This window comes from Cibotium barometz, chromosome 26 (assembly GCF_041138505.1).
Source record: "Cibotium barometz isolate CiBa-2024 chromosome 26, ASM4113850v1, whole genome shotgun sequence".
Classification (NCBI taxonomy): Eukaryota; Viridiplantae; Streptophyta; class Polypodiopsida; order Cyatheales; family Cibotiaceae; genus Cibotium; species Cibotium barometz.
In genome coordinates, this window is record NC_141071.1 from 14,174,706 (window position 1) to 14,196,247 (window position 21,542).

The 21,542-nt window shown below is 45.8% G+C and overlaps 1 protein-coding gene across 1 annotated transcript in view; it reads left to right on the top strand.

Annotated features, from left to right (window-relative positions):
- Positions 1–21,542, top strand: part of LOC147623697 (oligomeric golgi complex subunit-like protein) — a 57,564-nt gene that overhangs the window by 22,512 nt on the left and 13,510 nt on the right. Inside the window, exons 2-5 of the mRNA XM_086820299.1 lie at positions 5,276–5,488; positions 5,968–6,295; positions 6,391–6,552; positions 6,682–6,781. Coding sequence (XP_086676425.1) covers positions 5,276–5,488; positions 5,968–6,295; positions 6,391–6,552; positions 6,682–6,781 — 803 coding nt within the window. The remainder of the gene's footprint in view (positions 1–5,275; positions 5,489–5,967; positions 6,296–6,390; positions 6,553–6,681; positions 6,782–21,542) is intronic.

Below are 21,542 nucleotides of genomic sequence, written 5' to 3' on the forward strand. Positions count from 1 at the left end.
GTGTGCAATTAAGGAAGATGAAAGAACGCACACGGGCATTGACACGATCCCACCACTATGCCTGAGTCTTGCGTTCTTTCTGAGTAGAGGGTAAAAGTCCCCGTCCTCCAACTCTGGATGTGGAACACCAACCACAATGAAATCAGCCAAGTCATAAGACTCCAAGAAAGACTCCATCATTACCGTCTAGATGCTGTAGTTGGTCTTGTCCAACTGTCGATCTACCGGGAATGTGGGGAGAGTGGGGATCTTCACGTGCTTCTCAGCCATCTCAAGCAAATTTGCCATCTCAAGGGTTCACAAGGTCTTGTGAAGGGAGGGTGGGTGGGAAAAAAAATGAAGAAGAGGCTGCAAACACTATGCAAGGTGGCTGTCCAACGGTGATGGCCGCCTTCTACCCGATCTCCAAGTCCCGAACAGCCCAAGAAAACTCCAATCAGCACCAAAAAACAGCAAACCCTCAAGCTCCCACTGTCTCCAAGCTTCAAGCCACCTGGGGCTCTGATACCATGTCGGAATGCACAACGAAAAATGAGACAAGTGTTGTGGAAAACAAAATGCAGAAGTGTAGAGAGAGAGAGAGAAGCTATATAAACTCTACTATATACACAAGAATCACATACAAAGGGGCAAGGGTGGTATTTACACCACCCTCCAATGCTGGTCGGCCATGTCAAAACAGCTGACAGCCAGTCTTGGGTTGTCCACGAGTGAGAAAAATGTAGTCGGCTAGCATATCAGTCGGCCAGGACACAAACACCAGTCGGCCAGCACATCATTAGTTGGCCAGCACAAAACTGTCCCACGACTAGAAAAAATAGGGAAAACATGGAAAAAATGGGGAAAAATGAGAAGAGCTCCTAGGCGGGCACACCCACAACATAGGCCCTCACTAAGCAATATGTACATATAGGCGATGACTGCTAACAAGAAGGACCTATAAATAGCTTAGACATAAACTTAGTCAAGCATCTCATAATTCAGAAAGGGTTGTTGTATTCCAAGGGCCAAGATAACCAAGGGGAGTTCTACATCCAAGGTGAAGAGTGCAGGTCAAGAATAGATCATCAGATCTACAGATTTGTGTTAAGATTGACACAGGTACATGTGTCGAGGAAAAAGAGAATTTTGAGGCAGTGACAAAGAAGGGAAAAACACAGGTGGTCGAGAGGCAAGACTCATATGCAGGTGGTGTACATGGAAGTTCGAGCTCTATGCTAGTAGCGGCTCGTTCTAAATTGCCGATTGTGTATTCAAAAACAGGCTGTGAAAGAGGGAACTCGGGAGCTGACTAAGCTTTTCATAGTGTGCGTTGTCTTTCAACATACTACGCACTCATTGCTGGAAATGTGTCATGCGTGCAATCAACCGAATTGGATATGAGTGGGAGGGGCCCAGCTATGAGACTATGTGCACAAAAGAGCTCCGTAGAGAGCGTGCATGTGCATCATGAAATTCAGCCATTGAGGGAGACATGGGAGAAGTATGGTTGCTCATTGCTTTGTGATGGGTGGTCCGATGTATACAAGCGGAGTGTGTACAACATCTTGGTGTCCTCTTGCAAGGGCACAATGTTCTTGTGTGCCATTGATGCATCCCAGGTAGGAGAGTTTATCTGGCGCCATTTGTGCGAGGTTGTGTTGGAAGTTGGGCCGGAAAACATTGTGCAGGTGGTGACTGACAGTGGTTCAAACTGTGTTAGTATGGGCTACATGCGAGGACGAGTTCCCACGCATTGTTTGGACACCATGTGCTAGTCATAGTTTGGATCTTATGATGGAGGATATGGGCAAGCTTGGTTGGGTGTAGAACATATTGAATACAGCTCACTTCATTGTCAAATTTGTCACAAAGAGGCCCAAGATACTTTCTATTTATAGGGCACAGGGTGAGTTGGAGTTGTGTAAACCCTGGACCACTAGGTTTGCATACATGTTCATAGTGCTTGACAGAGTAGTAATAGTCCGAAAGGGACTCTTACGGTTAGTGGTGGCCAAGGAGTGGTATGATTTGAAGGCTGACAATAAGTGTCCAAAGTCAGATAAGTTTGCTAGCACTATCATGGGTGGTGAATGGTGGGCAACAGTAGAGGAGTGTATTTCTAACATTGAGTAAGTATTGTCTTCACTCTTAACTCTTAAATTTCAGCTCTAAACTTCTAGCATCTGGAACATAAATTTGAATGTTTAACAAACTAGGAAGGGAGCCTTCGTGCTATTTGGAATAAACGTTGGGATTGGTTTCATTGACCAATCCATGCGGTAGCCAACATTCTCCATCCTTTGTGGAGACAAGAAGACCGGGCAATCTGCGAGGGGTTGGAGGATGGTTGGACCGAGTATGTGACAAGGGTGGGTGGAGATGTGGCTGAGGTAGCTATCTTGGACCAGCAGCGGCTTGCCTTCTGCAACAGGACAGGAAAACATTTTGGGTTACCTGCTGCGCAATTGCATTCATGGATGTTGCAGCCCGTATCTTTGTGGGAAAAATATGGTATAAGAATCCCACAACTGGTGAGTATTCATTAAAGTTTTGTGATCATGTCAGATGTGCTGTCACTTGTGTCATGAATGATGAATCATGATTCATGACTCACCCATGAATTTTGGTATTTGAATTTTGGCAGAGGAGGCTTGCTATGAGAGTGCTCTCACAGGAGTGTAGCTCAGGTCTTCGTGAGAGAAATTGGAGTACATGGGCCCTTTTCCACACAGAGGAAAGGAACAAATTTACCACTGCACAATTAGGGCGGTTGGTTTACTGTCATTGCAACCTCCGTCTACTTGAGTAGAGAGGCAATTCCATAGAGCCCATACAGGTGAATGTCGACAAAATTGACAGAGAGAAAGTGAAAGGCATCCCGGAGATTCCACCTGATGAGCAGGACATGTACACCATGTTATATGAGGAGGCGATGCAAGAACCAGGCAAACCTGTAGCCGCTGTCGACATAGGGTCGGAGTTCGAGTGGATACACATGGTGCTAGTACAAGTGTTGCACTTGGCACAGATGGTGCTAGCATGAGTGTTGGAGCTGAGGCAGTGGGGGCAGAGGATGCGGATGACTCGTCCGACTGGGTTATAGCTTTTGAAACATCCGATGTTGAGGATGAGGATGAGGCTATGGAGTTGGATGATGCAGAGGAGGATGACTAGGCTTCGAGAGTCTAGACTCTAGTATCTACTTAGTACTTAGTCATTCACAGTTTTTTTACAGGTTCATTTATGGGCGTGTCACATGTTGACATTGGACATTGTTGTAGCTATTAGCCCATAGCCTTTAGTTTTTTTTAATGTATTATGTCACATGTGCCAGACTGTCAGTTGCCTTGGCCAATGGCCATGGCCCATGTCACATTTTTGATTTTATGGATTGCTACTCTTGAGTCTTTAGACAATCTTTTTGGTTACTTGTAAGTTGTGCTATGCGGGTTGGTGAAACTTGAGTGTTAAGTTTTAACATGTCTCAGACTTCAGTTTGACATATGCAAATTGCAATGTCTTGCTTTTATTTACAATTTTGTAAGTCTGTAAGTTCAAGTTGCCCCCCCCCCCCCCCCGCTGTGTTATGAAACCTTTTTTACACTTTTGGGCCTAGCAATGAAGCGTTTCGAAACGCGTTTCAAAAACCTTTTTTTATGAAACTCCTAGCTACTATGCTTATAAAATCTATTATTTAAGCAATTAGCCTTTAGTTAGCTTTTTATTGACTTTGACCTCATCCTTGCTAGCCCTTTGCCCTTGGGCGGGTCTTATCAGCCCCTACGCGTAGCTAAGCCCTAACCCTAGCCTTGGGTTAGCACATCCCTTTAACCCTATGTTATCCCAACCCTAGAGCAACATTGAGCTTAGGCTTAGTTACGGATGTAACATCCCCGGTCCCTAGGTTGCATCCATATGTACGTACCTTATTATAAGGTACGTTTTAGTGTACATTATGGTGCTATACCGTAATGTATGGATCCGTACGTGGTAGGTTTGTTTGTTTGTTTTTTTGTTTTTTTTGTCTCTCTCTCTCTCTCTCTCTCTCCCCGCCCCCCCCCCCCCCCCCCCCCCCCCCCCCGCTTTCCCTATGACTGACCTTTGGCTCAAGATCCTCCTGTAGTTACTGATTTTTCACCGCCCATAGGCGCCCGCCTATAGCCGCTTATTTATCCACCCGTAGGCGATTGCACGCAGGAAGCACCGAGGGGGGTTTCTTGGTCCTAGGGAAACACCTTCACCACTTGAGCTATCACCTCATTTGCAAGTACGTGGTAGTTTTTAAAAACATTTTGGGCCAAAAAAAACCCTAGGCCGCCCGCCGCCATTGGCAACTTATTTAAAGTGCGAACATAGCCATTTCTCTCATTGATACTGACATTGCAGCGAGAGATGATGATGATGTGGTGCCAGCAGCTACAGTCCCTGCCATTGCAGAGCCAGAGTTGAGAGTATGATAGCGAAGGAAACATGTTGACAGATGGATCTCTCATTTTGGTAATTGTGTTGTTGTTGAATGTTCAGAAATGAATTGTTTTTATCATTCATTTTTCTGTATATATATGTACAGATATAGTATATTTTTTAATGTTTTTATGGACTTTACGTAGTTAACGTACCCCAAAATCTCAACCCGTACCTGAATGCGTACCTTACTGTGCCATTCCATCTTGCCCGGTCCGTGGACATTCACATGCAGTTAATCGAGGCAATGTACATGCCAAAAAACAAGCTCACGTGAGTAAAGAATATACCAAACAACATGCCCATGTACAATGGAGTAATCCAATCATCTTGAAGCATTGTACATCTGTAATCTTAGATCTAGCTCCTCGTGTATGAAATTCTCCTTGGGAGTTTTCAATTATGTGATTCCATCCTCACAATATCCTCTGTTTTCCCCCAACTTCACTTCATTCCACCAAATTGTCTTCTGAATTTCTCAACAAAGTACCATTTTTCCTGTTGGAGAAACTCTGAAGCTTTCTGCACGTTGACATTTTGCGAACTCCACATGGGGAAGGCAGTCCTCCTGATCAGATTGTCTCCTAGAAACATTTGCTGGAAGCATATCCTCAAGTGTGTTATTAACTCTCTATGAGCCCCTTCATGTTGGAAGTTCTCCACAACCATGGTCTTCGTTGGAGTGTGCATTAGGTCTTTGTATTTGTCTACATTTGCCCAAATGGAAAAGTTCTTTGAGAGTTGGAAGGGTTAGGTGCAAGAATTGAGAAAGGATGTATTGCATTGTTGTCACATACTTACCTTTTTATCTTCTTGTTGTGTTGCACAGATTGAGAAGCTCTTGCTAGAGCTAAAAAGCATACCTGAAGAGGGATCTGCCACTACACAAAGTGTTAGAACTATTGGCATACCACCTCTCAGCAATGGTGCTGTTGAAGAATCCACTGAATGTGTTGTCAGTCTTGAAGAATCACGAAGCAGGCTGCTGGAGCGTATTGCTAGTGAGATGAACCGGCTGAACTTTTATGTAGCTCGTGTTCAGGTAGTTTTTCATTCTTTTTTTTTTTTTTTTTTTTGCATTTTAGTCCACCTTTCTTGGGTTGACCATCTGAGTGCACTGGTGCTGGTTTTAGTCTGGTACATCAACATCAATATTTTAGAGCAGGGCTTCCCATCTGGATAAGTAACCTTTTGTTCACACGCACGCACGCACGCACATGCATGCGTGTGCACTCCACACACACATGTGTGCTAACTATCATGTGGGGCACATATTAGCAATGCGTGCCTCCCCTCAGCTTGCAACTCTTGCCCACCTTTCTCTTTTGCACACCCTTCTCCCCACTCTACACCTCAGCTGCTGCTGACCCCTTTTTACATTCCTCTCTCACCCGGATATTTTCATGAAAAGAGTTCTCAGCCTTGTGCTGTTACTCATGGGGTTTTTATGTTTTTCAAAAGAAGCTGAAGTATGCTGTCTTCTTTGAGGGATGATATGAGAGGTAAACTTTTTGACTGCAGGACTTGCCATTTGTTCAAAACATGGAAAAAAGGATCCAAAATGCGAGCATGTCCTTAGATGCCAGCTTGCGTGAATGTTTTGAGATTGGCTTGAAGCAACGGAACGAGGCTGTTATTTTCCGTTGCCTGCGTGCATATGCAGCCATCGACAATACTAAAGGGGCACATGAGGTGTTTCGACTTTTTGTGGTGGCTCCAATCATGGAGCAGGTTTTCTCTTCAAAGGAGGTTGATGCAGGCCCAAGTGATCTTTTGGAAGCTGATTTGAGTGAGATAAGGATGCATATTGAGAGGGATTGCAAGTTTCTGCTTGACATCGCCATGGCTGGTATCTAAAAATCTTATTTTAAGTTTTTTTCGAAAGGGCTCTGCTTAGTTGCATCAATCTGATGGTCGTCTTCATGTATATGTTTGGCCATTCAGCGAATTCAGGAGTACAAGCTTTTGACTTTCTGGGCAGTTCAATTCTAAAAGAGATGCATAATGCCATCCAAAAGAGGAAGCCCGGAGCCTTTTCACCTGGAAAGCCTTCTATCTTTCTTGCAAATTACAAAGCCAGCTTAGAGTTTTTGGATTACCTTGAAGGTACAACAGAGCCACTAATTCAAGTGTTTTGTATTGTCAAAAGCTTAGTGACTGATTTTGTTAAGATGGGTTTTTAAGCCACAGATAATTGTGCAGTAGGATAACCTCTTTTTACTTGCTATGTCTAAGGTCATTGCCCATCAAAATCAGCAATCACCACTTTTCGTTCTCAACCGGCTTACTCGGAATTTATGAAGCAATGGAACTTGGGAGTTTATTTTACTCTAAGGTACACGGAATCTCATAAAAAGCACACATATTCAGAACTTTTTGTCGATACTAGGAGATGCTATAGAGTTCACAAGTCACCACTCTGAAGCTATGGTTGGGCCTGCACCTTTATGAAATTTCTTTCATTTTCTTTTCAAGAAGTTTTGTGCCTTTTCAGGATTTATTTTCACGGCCTCATGAAGTCTTTATAAAACTGGAACTTGGGTCATGTTGCTTTCAGAATGATTGTATGCTATTTTTATTGTGGTCCATTTGTAATGTCTGAAACATTATCAACAAAGGGCTAAAACTCGCCTCATGTACAGGGCAGGGATCAAATAATCAAAAGGTTGGGAAAGATGCACTTCCCCTCCGGCTGGCCACTCTATGAGGAGAAGGCTATCTCATATGGGGGGGGGGGGGGGGGGGGGGACACACAGGTGGTCTGTAATGCCAAGTGGGATCACCACCAACAAGTGGGGGAGCAAGGGGCCATTTTAAATGGCCCCACATGAGCAGTCGGCCAGTAGTAAGGACAGCGGACAGCATACAGATGGTCCACGACCTGCCCTAGCTCCAGTCGGCCAGCCCCAGTGAGTCGGCCGTCACACGTGAAGTCGGCCAGCAGCAGAGAGAAGCAGATTGCAGCAAAACCAGTTGGCCATCACCTGGATCACTCTAGGAACCTCGGGACAGCCTCCCACACCGGGTAGAAGTAGGGAAAAATATGGAGTGGGGAAAAATGAGAAAACACCTAAATCGGGCGGGCACACCCACAACAGAGGCCCTAGTGTACATATATAGAGAGGAGATGACTGCGAACACTATCCTCCTCATAAGCCCTGACAACCCCAACCTCTATGGTCCAAGTGACACTGCCCCATGTAATGATCCGGGTTGAGGCTTTGCCCATCGTGAAGATGTGGAGAACCCGTTGCCAAACATGCTGAGCCTTTGGGCAATCCAAAGACAAATGTCGTTGAGACTCGTGAGGGTGGCCGCACCTTGTGCAAGCTGCTGGTCGACCTCCAATGGCCAACCATGTACCATCAGCCAAAGAAAGAGGGTGATCATTTGAGGCCGAAAACTATCCCAGAGCCTCTTCCAAAAATCTAAGAGAAAACGTTGGGAGAGGCCTTGTGACTGCCAATGTACTACTGTTGTGGGGGTGCCATCAATCTCTGACGTCTGAATCTTGCGAGACCTAGCCACGCTGTGTATGCAGGGGGCATCTGGAGTCTCCTCCTGATCAGTAAGATCATGCCAAGTCCACTCTTTCGGGTCCCACTGGAGGCACGTGAGAGGTCGGCTCTTCCATATCCAAAGCTGCCAGAATCTCTCCTTGGCCACCTTGGCCGGTGGGGGGTCTATGTGCCACTCACGTGCTGAAAGGTGCAGCCACTGAAATCCCCCCACCTAGCCGGTGGGGGGTCTATGTGCCACTCACGTGCTTGAAATCCAATAATCCTCACCCGCTAAAAGGTGCAGCCACCACTGAAATCCCCCCAAGGGGGGCTTGGATCTCTCTAATCTGCCATGGGGACCAATAGAGAAAGTGAGCAAACCACTGCCCTCATCCGCCTCATGGACTACCAATAAAATATCATGCTGAGTAAACACGCCTAGCCATAGTGGGGGGGTTGGGTCTGGGATAGGTGTCAGCCACTCCTGAGGAATAGCAGAGTCGATGTCGATGTTGAGCCTGTCTCTACCCCGAATCCTTGCCAGCCTCCAGGCCGCTCTCCTGAACCTCTGCCTATGTGCAAGCCAATCTCCAAGGGACCTGGCAAGTCCTATGCTCAACGTGCCCCATGATACATGAGGTCGAGCCCCCAACATATGGCCACCAGGTAAACGGATAGGGGGTTCCAGATCGATGGCTACCGAAGACGCTCCTATGAGGCTAATGGAGCTAGCTACCTAAGGGCCGGCTTGAGGTGATCCCGAGCTCGGAGTAAATTGGCTGCAAATCTGTCCTCAAAAGCTGGGCTAAGTCCGTGGGCCCACATCTCTGTGAAGATCCATCTGGTGCTCTGCGGCCAAGGGTCCCGATCACCTTGCCCAATAGTGTTAGCACATTCATCCCCAGCTTTTGCCCATTTTTGGTGTCCTTTTGGTCCCATTTGTATGGTCCTTGATTGTGAGCTGGCCACCCCTTTTTTCCATATTTTTCTCGGATTTTTCCCAGCCCTTTTGGTATTTTACCAGTCAGCCAGCTCCTCTGCTCTAGTCGGCCAGCTTATTGAGCTCCAGTCGGCCAGCCCTCCTCACCTATAAATAGGTGGGGCTGGCCTCTTATCATTCATTCAGTCTTGTACATATTTTGCTCCCTCACTTTTGAGACTCGTAGTGTCTCTTGCTTGGGACTGTTTTGCTTCAGTATATTCAGCATAGTTTTCTCCATATCTCTCTCTCTTGCACTCTCTGTTCAGCACATTCTAGTGCCACTCTGCTTTCGCTCTGTGCACTCTTTCAAATAGGGCACAACTCTGAATTGCAGAGTCAATGATGCCAGGGCCCCCTCTATGTCGTGGCTGAATGATCACTCTCCATGCCACCTTGGCCATGGCAGGCCTCTCGCTCTTGTCATTGCTGGCCCACAAGAAGTTCTAGATCAACCGCTGTACCTGACAAATACATGCTCGGGAGAAGGCCCAACAAGAAGTAATGTACCATATGGTGGCAAGAAGGACCTAGTTTGCCACCCCCACCCTACATGCTAGGGAGAGCCTTGCAGAACTCCAGTACAAAAGCTTCTTTCGAATGCTCAGAAGAAGAGGGGCTAGCTACTACTCCGGAGAGAGATTGATGCCCGATGACATCCAAGATAGCGAACTGGAGTGTCTCTAGGAATCCATTGGAAAGCCTCAAATGGGCACCAAGTCGAGGCATGTGCAGAGCCTACCCAAAAACCACACGACTTGTGCTAGCTGATCTGTGCTCCTGATGCGTGATAAAAGATCTCGATCGCCTCAGCGAATCTCTGGAGATTCCCCACATCTCCTGATAGGTAAGCTACTGTGTCATCTGCAAACTCAGAGTCTAGCAGCTCCTCTTGAGTGCGGAGGGGGAGATGCAATCCCTGGAGCCCCGTCTCTTGAGCTGAGAGAAAATCGCTCATGGCCTCGGCGACGAATAAGAAATGAGAAAGGGGGAATCTGTCGCCACGGGCTCCCTGAATAAAAACCTGACTGTGGGAGGTTGAGTAAAGTCCTGAAACACCACAGATCCACTCCACAGGGATCCCCATTTGGCTCATCGTGCCCTCTTGAAAGCTCCAATCTACCCTATCATAAGCTTTCTCAAAGTCTAGGAGTAGCACTATGCCACATCCTAGCGGAAGCTGTCGCCTTCCAGAAGGTGAAGATGTTGTCCAGAATGCTCCTATCCTGAACAGAAACTGTTTGAGTGTCATGGATCAAGTCAGGGAGGAAAGGCTGAAGTCTCTTGCTGATGGCCTTGGCCAAGATCTTGTAGGCGGTCCCAATAAGGGTGATATCTCCATTTCTGGATCTATAATTTGTCACCACCCTCCTTAGGAATCAAGTGTATCAAACCCTCTGAAAGCTTCTTTGGCATGGCACCTGTGGTCATAATCTCATTGAAGGCAGCTCGAAGGCTGCCTTCCATGAGGTCCGTGTGGCGAAGAAAGAAAGAAACTGGAAGCCCGTCCGCCCCTAGGCATTTGCTCCTAGGAAGAGCCATCAATGCCTCCACTAGCTCCTCTGCAGTGAAGGGAGTCAATAAGGACCGAAGAGCAAGGAGAACCACCTCTCTCATGTGCCACGCAGACCCTCTCACGTGTGCCCATCACCTATGGGAAACGGGGCACTCGTGAGGAGAGACCGTGGCGATGGCTCTCACATGGGGGGGGGAGGTAGAAACAATAGCTCCATCCTGGCCACGCAACTTGCTAATACCATCTCTCCTCTTGTGGGCGCCCGCTATCTCAAAGAAGTCCCCCATGACTCTATCGTGAGCGTGGGTCCAAAAGGAAGCTCTGGCATGGTACTTGTACTCCACCCTCCTCTCCTTGATGGATTTGATCTCTGTACAGGCGGCACCAAGCTGACTCTCTATCCAAGGGCTATCGGGGGCCCGGGGGACTCTGTTGAAGTAGTTGAAGAAAAGCAAGACCCCTCCTCAAACTCATCTCTTGCTCACGAAATCCCTCCAATGTGCTCTGAGCTACCTCTTGCAAAAAACTACTGATCTCACCAAGGCCCACATCCAAGGTGCACACAGCAGAGCCTTAAATAAAATCTAGTCCCGCCCATATCTGCTCTATCCTGCTGCAGATCTCTGGGTCCTGTATAAGGCAGTCCGAAATCCTAGAGCTCCCGTGCCTGTCCTGTCTTTGGGGGTCCCCTAAGGACAGAATAACCGGAGCGTGATCTAAAAAAGTAGTGCCCACCAGGATGCCGATCATGCCCTCGCGGCCGCAAGCCCACTCATCCAAATAAAACCTGTCAAGTCGAGAGAGGTTGGGGCCAGTGCTCCTTTCATCACACCGCGAGATCTCGGGGCGCCCAAACTTTGGAAGATACCAAGGGTCTTGTCTCTTGAGTGCTAGGATTAACTTCTCCCATGCAGAGTACTCTGCACCTGAGACTGTAGTCGTGCCTCCTCCGAGTCTCTCCTCTGCTGCCTCAATCATGTTGAAGTCTCCACCCATGCACCAAAAGTCAGCTTGAGGAAGGGCTTGGCGGATTGTGCTCAAGAAGATGGCCCTACGTGCTGCAGCATTCGGGGCATAAACATTGAGGCAACCCATGTAGTCCTCTCCAACCATAATGGTAACCCACTGTGCACGCCGAGAGACTATGACACCTGAGCCTGTCTCACTGCCGGCAAGAGCTACTCACTGACAGAAATACAAACTCCTCCTTGTGTCCAAGAGGGAGACCAAAAAGTGTGGCTCCTGCCAAGTAAAATCTTCCCGCAACGGTGGGTACGCTCCTCAGAAAGATGGTGCTTCTGCCACTTGTAGGAAAAGAATGTCGATGGGTCCCCCCACTATAGCACGGTGAAGCCCTCCTCTGAGGATGCCTCGCCTCTGAAAGCTCTGAGGCCCCCCTAAACCTTGAATTCCATGAGACTATCCGCATATGAATCTCTGCGGGAGGCGGAACTATCGGAACTATCCTCCACTCCAAGAGTCTTGGGCGTGGGTTTAGATGGGGAATAATCACAATCAGTCTTGGGACGAAGGTGCGCCAAGTGGGCATGGATCCTGTCCTCCATGTCACCACTCTGTTCGAGCTCGAGAGTAGGCATACTCCGAACTCCATCGATCACAGTGGAGGTATTTGTAAGAAGGGGGGGAGGGGTACTTCGACTGAGATATGCAAGAACACAAAGAGCAACACCTCTAAGCTTGAGGCTACCACCTCCCCGTCCTGGTCTCTATGGCCTAAGCACGTTGGTGATGAGAAGATTGTGAAGATGGTGTGAAAACTCAACTGCCTGCCCCTAGATGGTGGCAGCCACAAACTTTGAGTCCCACTCTGTCTCTGAGGCTGCACTCAAAGGAAAGGAGAAGATCATCGTGCCGCTTTCTGGTGTAGAAGGTTGGGAGTGATGAACACCACACATATCTGAATGGGAGCTATTGTCTCCTCAAAAATCTCTCTCTTCCATCCGAAGAACTTAGAAACTGGATGTCATGTGCACAGTGTGTATCTACCGTGTGCTACATGCACACAAGACTAGCTTCGAGGTTTGGGGAAGCTTGGAGCTAGGCAGGTTGATTGGCGAGCTGAGTTAGGGATAGACTAACGGGCGGGCACCCAAGTATGGACGGGTGGGCGTCCAAGTGTGGACGCCTGATAACCGGCCAAGAGCCTATAAAAGGATGGCTAAGGTTAGTCATTAGTTCATAGAGTCTCGCGTGTCTTTGTGAGAGCTCTATGGTTAGGAGCCTAGATCTAGTGCACACGTGCACCTGCTTCATGCAGCCAAGGCCAGCAGCAGTCTCAAGGCCCGCGAGGGTAGTTTTGTGGCAGTATGGGATGTCACGAAGTAGAGATTGGTCGGTACGTCCATCTAGTTAGCTCAGCTCGTGGCTCGGTGGGGACAGCCAAGTCTTGTGGGCTTGTTCATGGCTGTCAAGGTCGGGAGGTGAGTCAGGCTTGCACCCCCTTCACGTTTGTTTGGTTTGTTTGCAGGTTTCGAGTCTTGTACCAGGAGCGTTCTACGAGGAGATCCTATGGGGATTTGACAGTGGTATCAGAGCAAGCCTCGTGAACGAGCAAGTCGGTAGGTAGAGGAAAAGAGGTCGAAGAAAAGGTATGAGTTCGAGAAGCTTGCTGTTTTTCTGTTCATACTGCTGTTTTTTCAATTTCAACATGTTATTTTGTACGTTGGAATCCATGTTAGGGATTATGGTCTTGTATGGGTTGTTTGCTTTGCAAGACGAAGGGCTGGATGTGTTGTTCAACTGCATGAACAGTTTGAAGAGAGAGAAAAATAGAAAAAGCCTGTCGGCTGTTGGTCGTAAAAGAGAGAGAGAGAGAGAGAGAGAGAGAGAGGGAGAAGTGATGTCAGGGTGTTGTAGCGCAGCCCTGAAGCTTTTGTACGCAACCAGGGCAGGTGGCCATCTATACGCCCAGGCTTGCCAGGTATGTGTGCAGGCGCAAGCAGGCGATTGCTTTTGTACGCAGGCAAAAGATTGCTTTTGCGCAGGCCGGTTGATACACAGGCGGCAACACCAAGCGCAGGCAGGCATAGGCGCCTAGGTGAATGTGCAAGCGGCCAGGTACACCAGGCAGGCGGTTATAGCCAGGTATACGCACGTAGGCAGTCGGGCGCCATGTATGTGCGCAGGCGGCAACGTAGGCAGGCGGGTACACGCAAACGTACGGGTGGCTGGAAAGCGGACGAAAGGTGGCGTGTCGGCGCTGCAGAAAAACGCGAAAAGCAAGCGGCCGGTAAGGTTTTTTTTTTTAGCTTTCGTTTTTTTAAAAACAAAAAACAAAAAAAAAACCTACGCTACCTTGCTTTTGTTTTTTTTACTGAACCTTAGAAAGGGTTTAAAAAACCCATGCTCTGCTTTTGGGGAAGCTTATATATTCTCCTTAAGCGGGCTTTTTGCCACACATCTCTCAAGCTCTCAAGCTCTCTATCACTTCCCTTGTGTAAGATAAATATTTTAACCTGCCAGTTAACGGAAGCCACCGATGTCAATCTTTTCGACGATTTTGTTTCAAAATCAGATTTCCAAGAGTTTAAAGTTGCTCTCGACGCTTCTTCCTCGGAACGTCAAGCACAAATCGCCGCAGATGCAAGCTTTACAGAACTCCATCTCTTTATTGACCACTACCCTATCTACTCTTTCGGGTATGGATACCTTGGCATCTGCTTTAGGTCCCAATGTTACTCTGGAACAGTTTGGGGGCGAGCAAAAGCAGTGTACCAAGGAGATAGTGGACACTTGGCTAATAAGTGGCAAGTCCATTTTCAGTTTTATCCATATGACGATGGAAAAAGATCCAATTAGCAGCAGGTTTCCTCTCAAGCAAAGCTTTGTTTTGGTGGAAAGAACTCAATTTTAAACCAACGACTTGGGCACAGTTCGAAGACGTCTTCAAGAAAGAATTCCTCAAGAAAGAGGATGACTATGATGATGTTGCCCGGTTTGCTACTTTGACCATGACTTTGCAGAACCTCACTTATGAGGTCTATCTCCAAAAATTTAGGGACTTGCAGATGAAAGCTACAAAGATGGATTCCACAACTCTTTTGGGTTTCTTCATAGCCGGTTTACCCGACTCATACCGTTTACAGGTTAAAAACAACAAATGCAAAACTTTGGACGAGGCCATTCATTCCGCTGATATCTATGATGATACAATGGTCTCTTCCAAGTCTAAACCCGTTATCAAGCAAGGGAACAAGTACAAAAGGAAGTTCTCCGCACCGATGGCTAGCACGTCAGAAGAAAAGTCTTCGGACCAACCTTCGAAGAATTCAACTTCGATCCCAGCGAAGAAAAAACGTCTCCTCAAGGCTTTGAAGCTCAAGAAGGAGGGACGTTGCTTCATCTGCGAAGAAAAAGGACATATGCGTAACGAGTGCCCGAAGCAAAAGGGTGCAAAGACCAACGTAGGACCCAAGCCAAAGGCAGCTAACCAGTTGTCTTTGACAGGTACGTCAGTTACTGTACTTTCTCGCCCTCGTACATATTCTGATTGTGTGTTCAACTCTAAAGTTTTTGGCTTGCATGATCTTCTCCGTGTTTATGGAGAAGTGAATGGCCATAGAATCAACATTCTTCTAGTCCTTGGCAGGTTACACAATTTTGTTAATTACAAACTTGTGCAGAAATTGGGTCTTGACACAACACCCAGCGATCATACCTATGAGGTACGCCTGCCTGAGGGTCGGCAAGTATGGGATCGAAAGCTGGAGACGCTTTCGATTCGGATTCAGGACTACAAAGATACTCTGGAATGCTATATTATCAGTGTTGCATAGAAACGCGTTTCGTACAGGTTTGAAACGTATGAAACGTTTCGTCCTGTACGAAACGCGTTTTTTATTCATCATGAATATTTTAATACCCTACAGCCCGACACATCGAATTGTTTCGTACCTTTTCTGTGCACGTTTCCCAGTGGCGGCCGCCTGTACTTTTTCGCCATTTTGTGTGTCAGCTCACCATCGAATCAACGCTCGTGTCAGCCCGCCTGCAGATGAGGATGAGCATGAGGATCCAGATGAGGATGAGCATGTAGATAGCAGCTAGCAGCTGCCAGCATCATTTTATTTGGACATGTTATTTATTTTGATCTTGGATTTTGAGTCATGACTCATCACCCACGTGGTGATCCTTTTGATTTCTGTTTAGTCATCACCCACGTGATTTGTGATATCATCATATCTTACATGTATTTTGTTTTTATTGAAATGAATTCAATGTAGTCTCGTATGAGTTATGTCAACAGTTTTTTCTTTTGTATATTTTAAGTTAAAAATATACATACTTTTTCTATTTTGTATGAAACCTTTTTCTACTTGTTTCTTACCTTTTATGAAACGTTTCAAAACGTATGAAACCCGTTTCATACCTGCCGTTTCAGAAACGCTTGGCAACAATGTATATTATGCACCTAGAACATATAGACTTGTTATTAGGGATTGAGTGGTTTAAGACTCTTCAAGTCTAGATAGATTGGTCTAGTTATACTTTTTCTTTTAAACATAGGAACACCCAGTATTGTATCTCAGGTGATTGTATACAACCCTCTCTGGGACCTCTTGTAAATACAGTTGATTTTGGTGATATAATGGATTCTGCTTTGTATACTGCTTTCCATTGTGTATTGATTCCACTTTCTTCATTTCTCATACCTTCTATGGATGTCAATGAATTAAGTATATTTAAAAGCAAAGAATTACAGAAGATACTTGATTCGTTTCAAGATGAGAAACTGTCATCGGGCTTACCACCTGAAAGGACAGTAGATCATCGAATTGACTTGATCCCTGGTGCTCACCTTGTTAGTATTCCACCTTACAGGATGAGCTAAGCTGAGAAAGATGCGTTGGCCAAACAACTCCAAGATTATTTGAGGATGGGCTAGATCCGTCCAAGTAAATCACCTTGGGGTGCACCTGTGTTGCTTAGGAGAAAGAAGGACAACACCTGGAGAATGTGTAGATTACAAGAGATTGAATAAGCTGACAATTAAGATATCCTCTCCCTAGATTAGATGACTTGATTGACCGGTTAGCTAGAGCGAAATATTTCACGAAGATAGATTTATGTACTGGCTATCATCAGATACGTATTCATGAAAGGCATGTCGAAAGAACCGCCTTTCGGACTAGGTATGGCTATTACGGGTTAACCAATGCTCGAGTCACTTTCCAGTAAATGATGAACGATCTTTTTCGTGAATATTTGGGAAAATTTGTGGTTGCGTTCTTGGATGATATTTTAATATATAGTCGTACTCTTGAGGATCAGGTTAGACAACTCACGATTGTCTTAACTATTTTAAGACATAATTGACTATATGCTAAATTAAGTAAATGTGAGTTTTTCATGAGAGACATCATTTACTTGGGACACAAGATCACTAGAGATGGATTGAGCATTGACTATGACCGAGTTCAGAAGGTTCTGGCCTGGCCTATACCGCGAACAGTAACTTCGTTCTTTTCTCGGTTTTGTTGTTTTTCTTCAGAAATCTGTGCGGGAGTACTCTGAGCTCACACTGAAGGCTTTCAGCAGTTAGGGTTAGGGTTTGGAGGTACTGCAAACAGAAACGTAGAGAGCAGAGAGAGAGAACACGACTCTTCTTGTATTCAGTTATGATAAAGTGAAGTACAATAGCCACATAATGAAGTGACCTAAAAGATGTGTTCACATGTCCGGCCATAAAGTGTGCCAGGTGGACCAAAACACTTATAAACTGTTATAAGTAAAACTAAGCTAAACTGGGGGAAAAAACCTCCACTAACTGAAGTAAAAAGTGCCCCAGTAATCTACTGATGATCACTAGCACTCCTCTGGGTGCATACACAGCATAAAATCCAACAAACTCCCCTGGAGTGATATGTGATCACTGTACATCATCCACCAAAAGGAAACAAATTCAAAGCAGTGCGGAATGCTTCGAATTTCGGACGCGGTAATGCTTTGGTGAAGATGTCTGCCACATTCTGATCTGTAGGACAGTAGATCAGACTGATATCACCTGCCTGGAGTCTTTCTCCCGAACAAAATGATAGTGAATCTCAATGTGTTTCGTGCGAGCATGAAACACAGGATTCCTGGCCACAACAATGGCACTCTGACTTGTGCACTCTGACTATTAGTATAGATAGGTGTAGGCTCCTCCACTGAAATATCCATATTAGTCATGAGACGACGCAGCCAGACACACTCAACAGTAGTAGTGTAGGCTGCTCTGTACTCTGCCTCACAAGACGAAGTGGCCACTGTGATCTGTTTCTTGCTTAGCCAAGAAATACATGAAGAGCCAAGAAAGAAACAATTTCCACTAGTGGAATGTCTGGTATCAAAATCACCAGCCCAATCTGAATCACTGTAAGCGAATAACTGCATGTCACCCCCCTCAGGATAAAGCAATCCAAGAGACAAGGTACCCTGCAAATACCGGAATACACGCTTCACATCTTGTCAATGTGACAATCGCGGGCTGTGCATGAATCTGCTCAACTGAGATACGGCATACTGAATATCTGGCCGTGTAGTACACAAATAAATAAGGCACCCAACAGCCTGAGCATATGTAGTGGCATCAAAAGAAATACTGTCATCTTGTAGTGACAGTTTCAAGTTTCAACCCAGGCTCCATAGGAGTGCTAATAGGCTTGCAATCCTGAAATTTAAACTTCTCTAGAAGTTTCGCAACATACCGAGATTGCAACAACCCAATGCCTTTGTTATCCTGCACAAACTGTATGCCCAAATAGTAGTGTACGAGTCCCAAATCAGACATGTCAAATGTCTGTTGCAGTATCTCTTTAAAAGCTGCAATTTTGTCATCATTTGATCCCATGAGCAAAAGATCATCTACATAAAGATTGATGACGAGCAGATCTTTCTCGTCTTCTTTACATACAAAGTGGCTTCTGATGGACTGTTCACAAATCCTTGAGTGAGTAGAAAAGCATCTATCTTTGCATACCAAGCTCATGGAGCTTGGTATGCAAACCATACAAGGCCTTTTTCAGCCTGCATGCTTTCCCTTCATGACCATGTTCTGCAAAACCTATGGGCTGATGTACATAAACTTCCTCCTCGAGGTCCCCATGTAGGAAAGCAGTCTTGATGTCCAACTGGTGAACAACCCAACCACGATGTGCAGCCAATGCAATGACATACCTCAGTGTCGACATACGGGATGTAGGAGCAAATGTCTCCTCATAATCAATGCCCTTCTTCTGTGCATAGCGCTTTGCAACTAGACGGGCTTTGTACCTGTCAATGGATCCATCTGCATGTCTTTTCAACTTATAGACCCACTTAGTACCAATGGCTTTCTTGCCTTTGGGCAAATCAACCAAATCCCATGTTTGATTCCTTTTAATAGAATCAAGCTCATCCTGCATGGCTTTATTCCAATGCACATTGTCTCGTGCATCCACAAATGAATCAGGCTCATCATCATCCTGTAAACTGGCTGCCATAACCATATTCAAATCCATGATGTGTGCATGCTCATTGGTCCTTGTCTCCCTACGAGTACGACCAGCAAGAGGACCCTCTAGATGGCTGTCCTGTAATGTCCTCAAATACCATCTAGGTATGTGTCTGACTTGTGGTGCCTGCTGCCCCATATTTGGCTCAACTTGCTGCTGAATTTCTGCACCACCTTCATGATTGGCTGGCTGTCCTGTACCCTCATGAGTTGGAGCACCAACTGTGGAATGAAACTCCATAGGTAGTAGACCTTCAAACACATCATTTTCAGCCTGATTTGCATCATAACCAGCCATGGATATTTCTGATTTTTCATCAAAAATCACATCCCGACTAGTGAATATCCTCCTGGATAGTGGGTCATATAACCGGTAGCCCTTGCTCTCACGGCTATACCCAGCAAAAATGCATTTTGTGGCTTTATCATCCAACTTCCTTCTCAACTCTTTGGGTATGTGTGCATATGCAAGACACCCAAAAGTACAAAAATGTGATACCGAAGGCTTGTGGCCATGCCAAGCCTCAAAAGGAGTAATGGAAACCAATGCCTTTGTGGGACATCGATTCAAAATATGACAAGCACACATGACAGCTTCCACCCAAAAGATATGTGGTAGCTTCTTTGCCTTTAACATACATCTAGCCATCTCCATGAGTGACCGATTCTTCCTTTCTGCAACTCCATTCTGTTGTGGAGTATATGGAGTAGTATACTGATGTTTGATACCTCTACTCTCAAGAAAGGAATTCAACATGTGTGACATATCTTTCCCCCCTCGGTCAGAACGGAGAGTCTTAACCTTGCATCCTGACTCTGTTTCAGCAAGTGCTACAAAGGCCAAAAATGCATCATATACTTGTGATTTCTGTGTCAACGGATAGACCCAGCATATACGAGAGAAGTCATCAATAAATGTAGCAAAATAGAAGCAACCTCCTAATGACTTCGTCTCTGCATGGGACCACAAAGATCACTGTGTATAAGCTGCAACTTTGCAGTTGCTCGTAGAGCCTGATCACGTGGGAAGGAAAACCGATGTATTTTTCCCAAAATACATCCTTCACATATGTGATCTGGAAGCATCTCCATAAGAGGTAGATCTGTCAACATGTTATGTCGCTGAATTTACATGCCCCATGCGAGCATGCCATAACTCCGCATCAACCATAGGTGGAGTAAGAGTGAATGTATTATAAGCAGACTGATCCACTGGTTGAAATGCATCCAACTGATAAAGTCCATGACATAATGTACCCGTAAGCATCAAGGTCAAAGCATTAGCTTTGTCTCTGACCATGCATTTGTCATCATCAAAGTGGACTTGCATTCCACGGTGTGCTAAAGAAGAAATGGACAACAAATTCTTCTTTATCCCTGGTACATATAAGGCATCTGTAAGGCGAAGAATAGAGCCATCAATGGCTGTGAGCTGAATCTCCCCAATGCCACGAACTGGATATGAAGCATTATTGGCACACTGAACAGTTTTGCCAACAGGGGCAGGGCCTACATGACAAAACAAATCCCTGCGAGATGTGATATGCTTTGAAGCACCACTATCAAAATACCAAGTACATGCATGCTCTGTCATACTGAGTGCCTGTGAAGACCAAGAGGCATCATAGCTGCATGTATAGAAACAGTAATCCCTGTCCTCAACAAAAGAAGCAGTCTCTGGAGGAGCTTTAGAGGCATCATTTACAGACATCCTAGATTCCTTTGCCTTCTCTTTGGCAATCCTCTTTCTACACTCTGTGATGTAGTGACCTGGCTTCTTACAGTAATGGCATTTGCCCTTCTTCTTGGACTGTCCATCACCTTTCTTGGTATCCTGAGATGAACCACCGTCACCTGAATTCTGATTTGAACTCTTTGGCTGAGATTTGCCTTTCCCTTTTTGACCTGTAGTAAATGCTTGTTCAGCACTTGTGTTCATATTCATATTCTTCCTGATTTGCTCTTCTTGTAGCAAGAGAGCAACAAGTTCCTGATACTTAAGGGGTTCAACAACATTCCTCATGCTGAGGTTCAAAGAGGTATGAAAAGCCAAGTAAGATCTTGGCAAAGAGTTCAAGATGGTGGACACAAGCTGTGTCTCAGGAATAATCTCATCCACATTGATGAGTTGCTCTCTCAAATCTTGCAGCTTGTTTAAGTGGCTAGACGTATCATCTCCTTCATGCATTTTCTGATTTTCCAGCTCTCTTTTCAAAAACGAGATCCGAGCCTCATTACGAGCAGCATACATCTGCTCCAAAGTCACCCATGCATTCCGTGAAGAGCCAGCTGAACGAATATGAGGTATAATAGACCTCTGTACTGACAATGCAATGAGTGACAAGGCTTGTGCGTCTCTGGCATCCCATGTCTTCTGAGCATTTGTTCTTTGAACAGGCAATGGCTACCTGGTGCCTGTACCTATTGTCCTCGTCCACGAGCACCCGGAGGAGTCTCTGGAGCCAATGGACCTGGACGTGGTTCATCACCACTAACTAAATCCCAAAGACCTTTTGCCACGAGCACATTTCTCAGCATAAAACTCCACAAGGAGTAGTTCATGCCATCCAACTTGTCTTCCTTAGACAAATACGTGAATACATCACT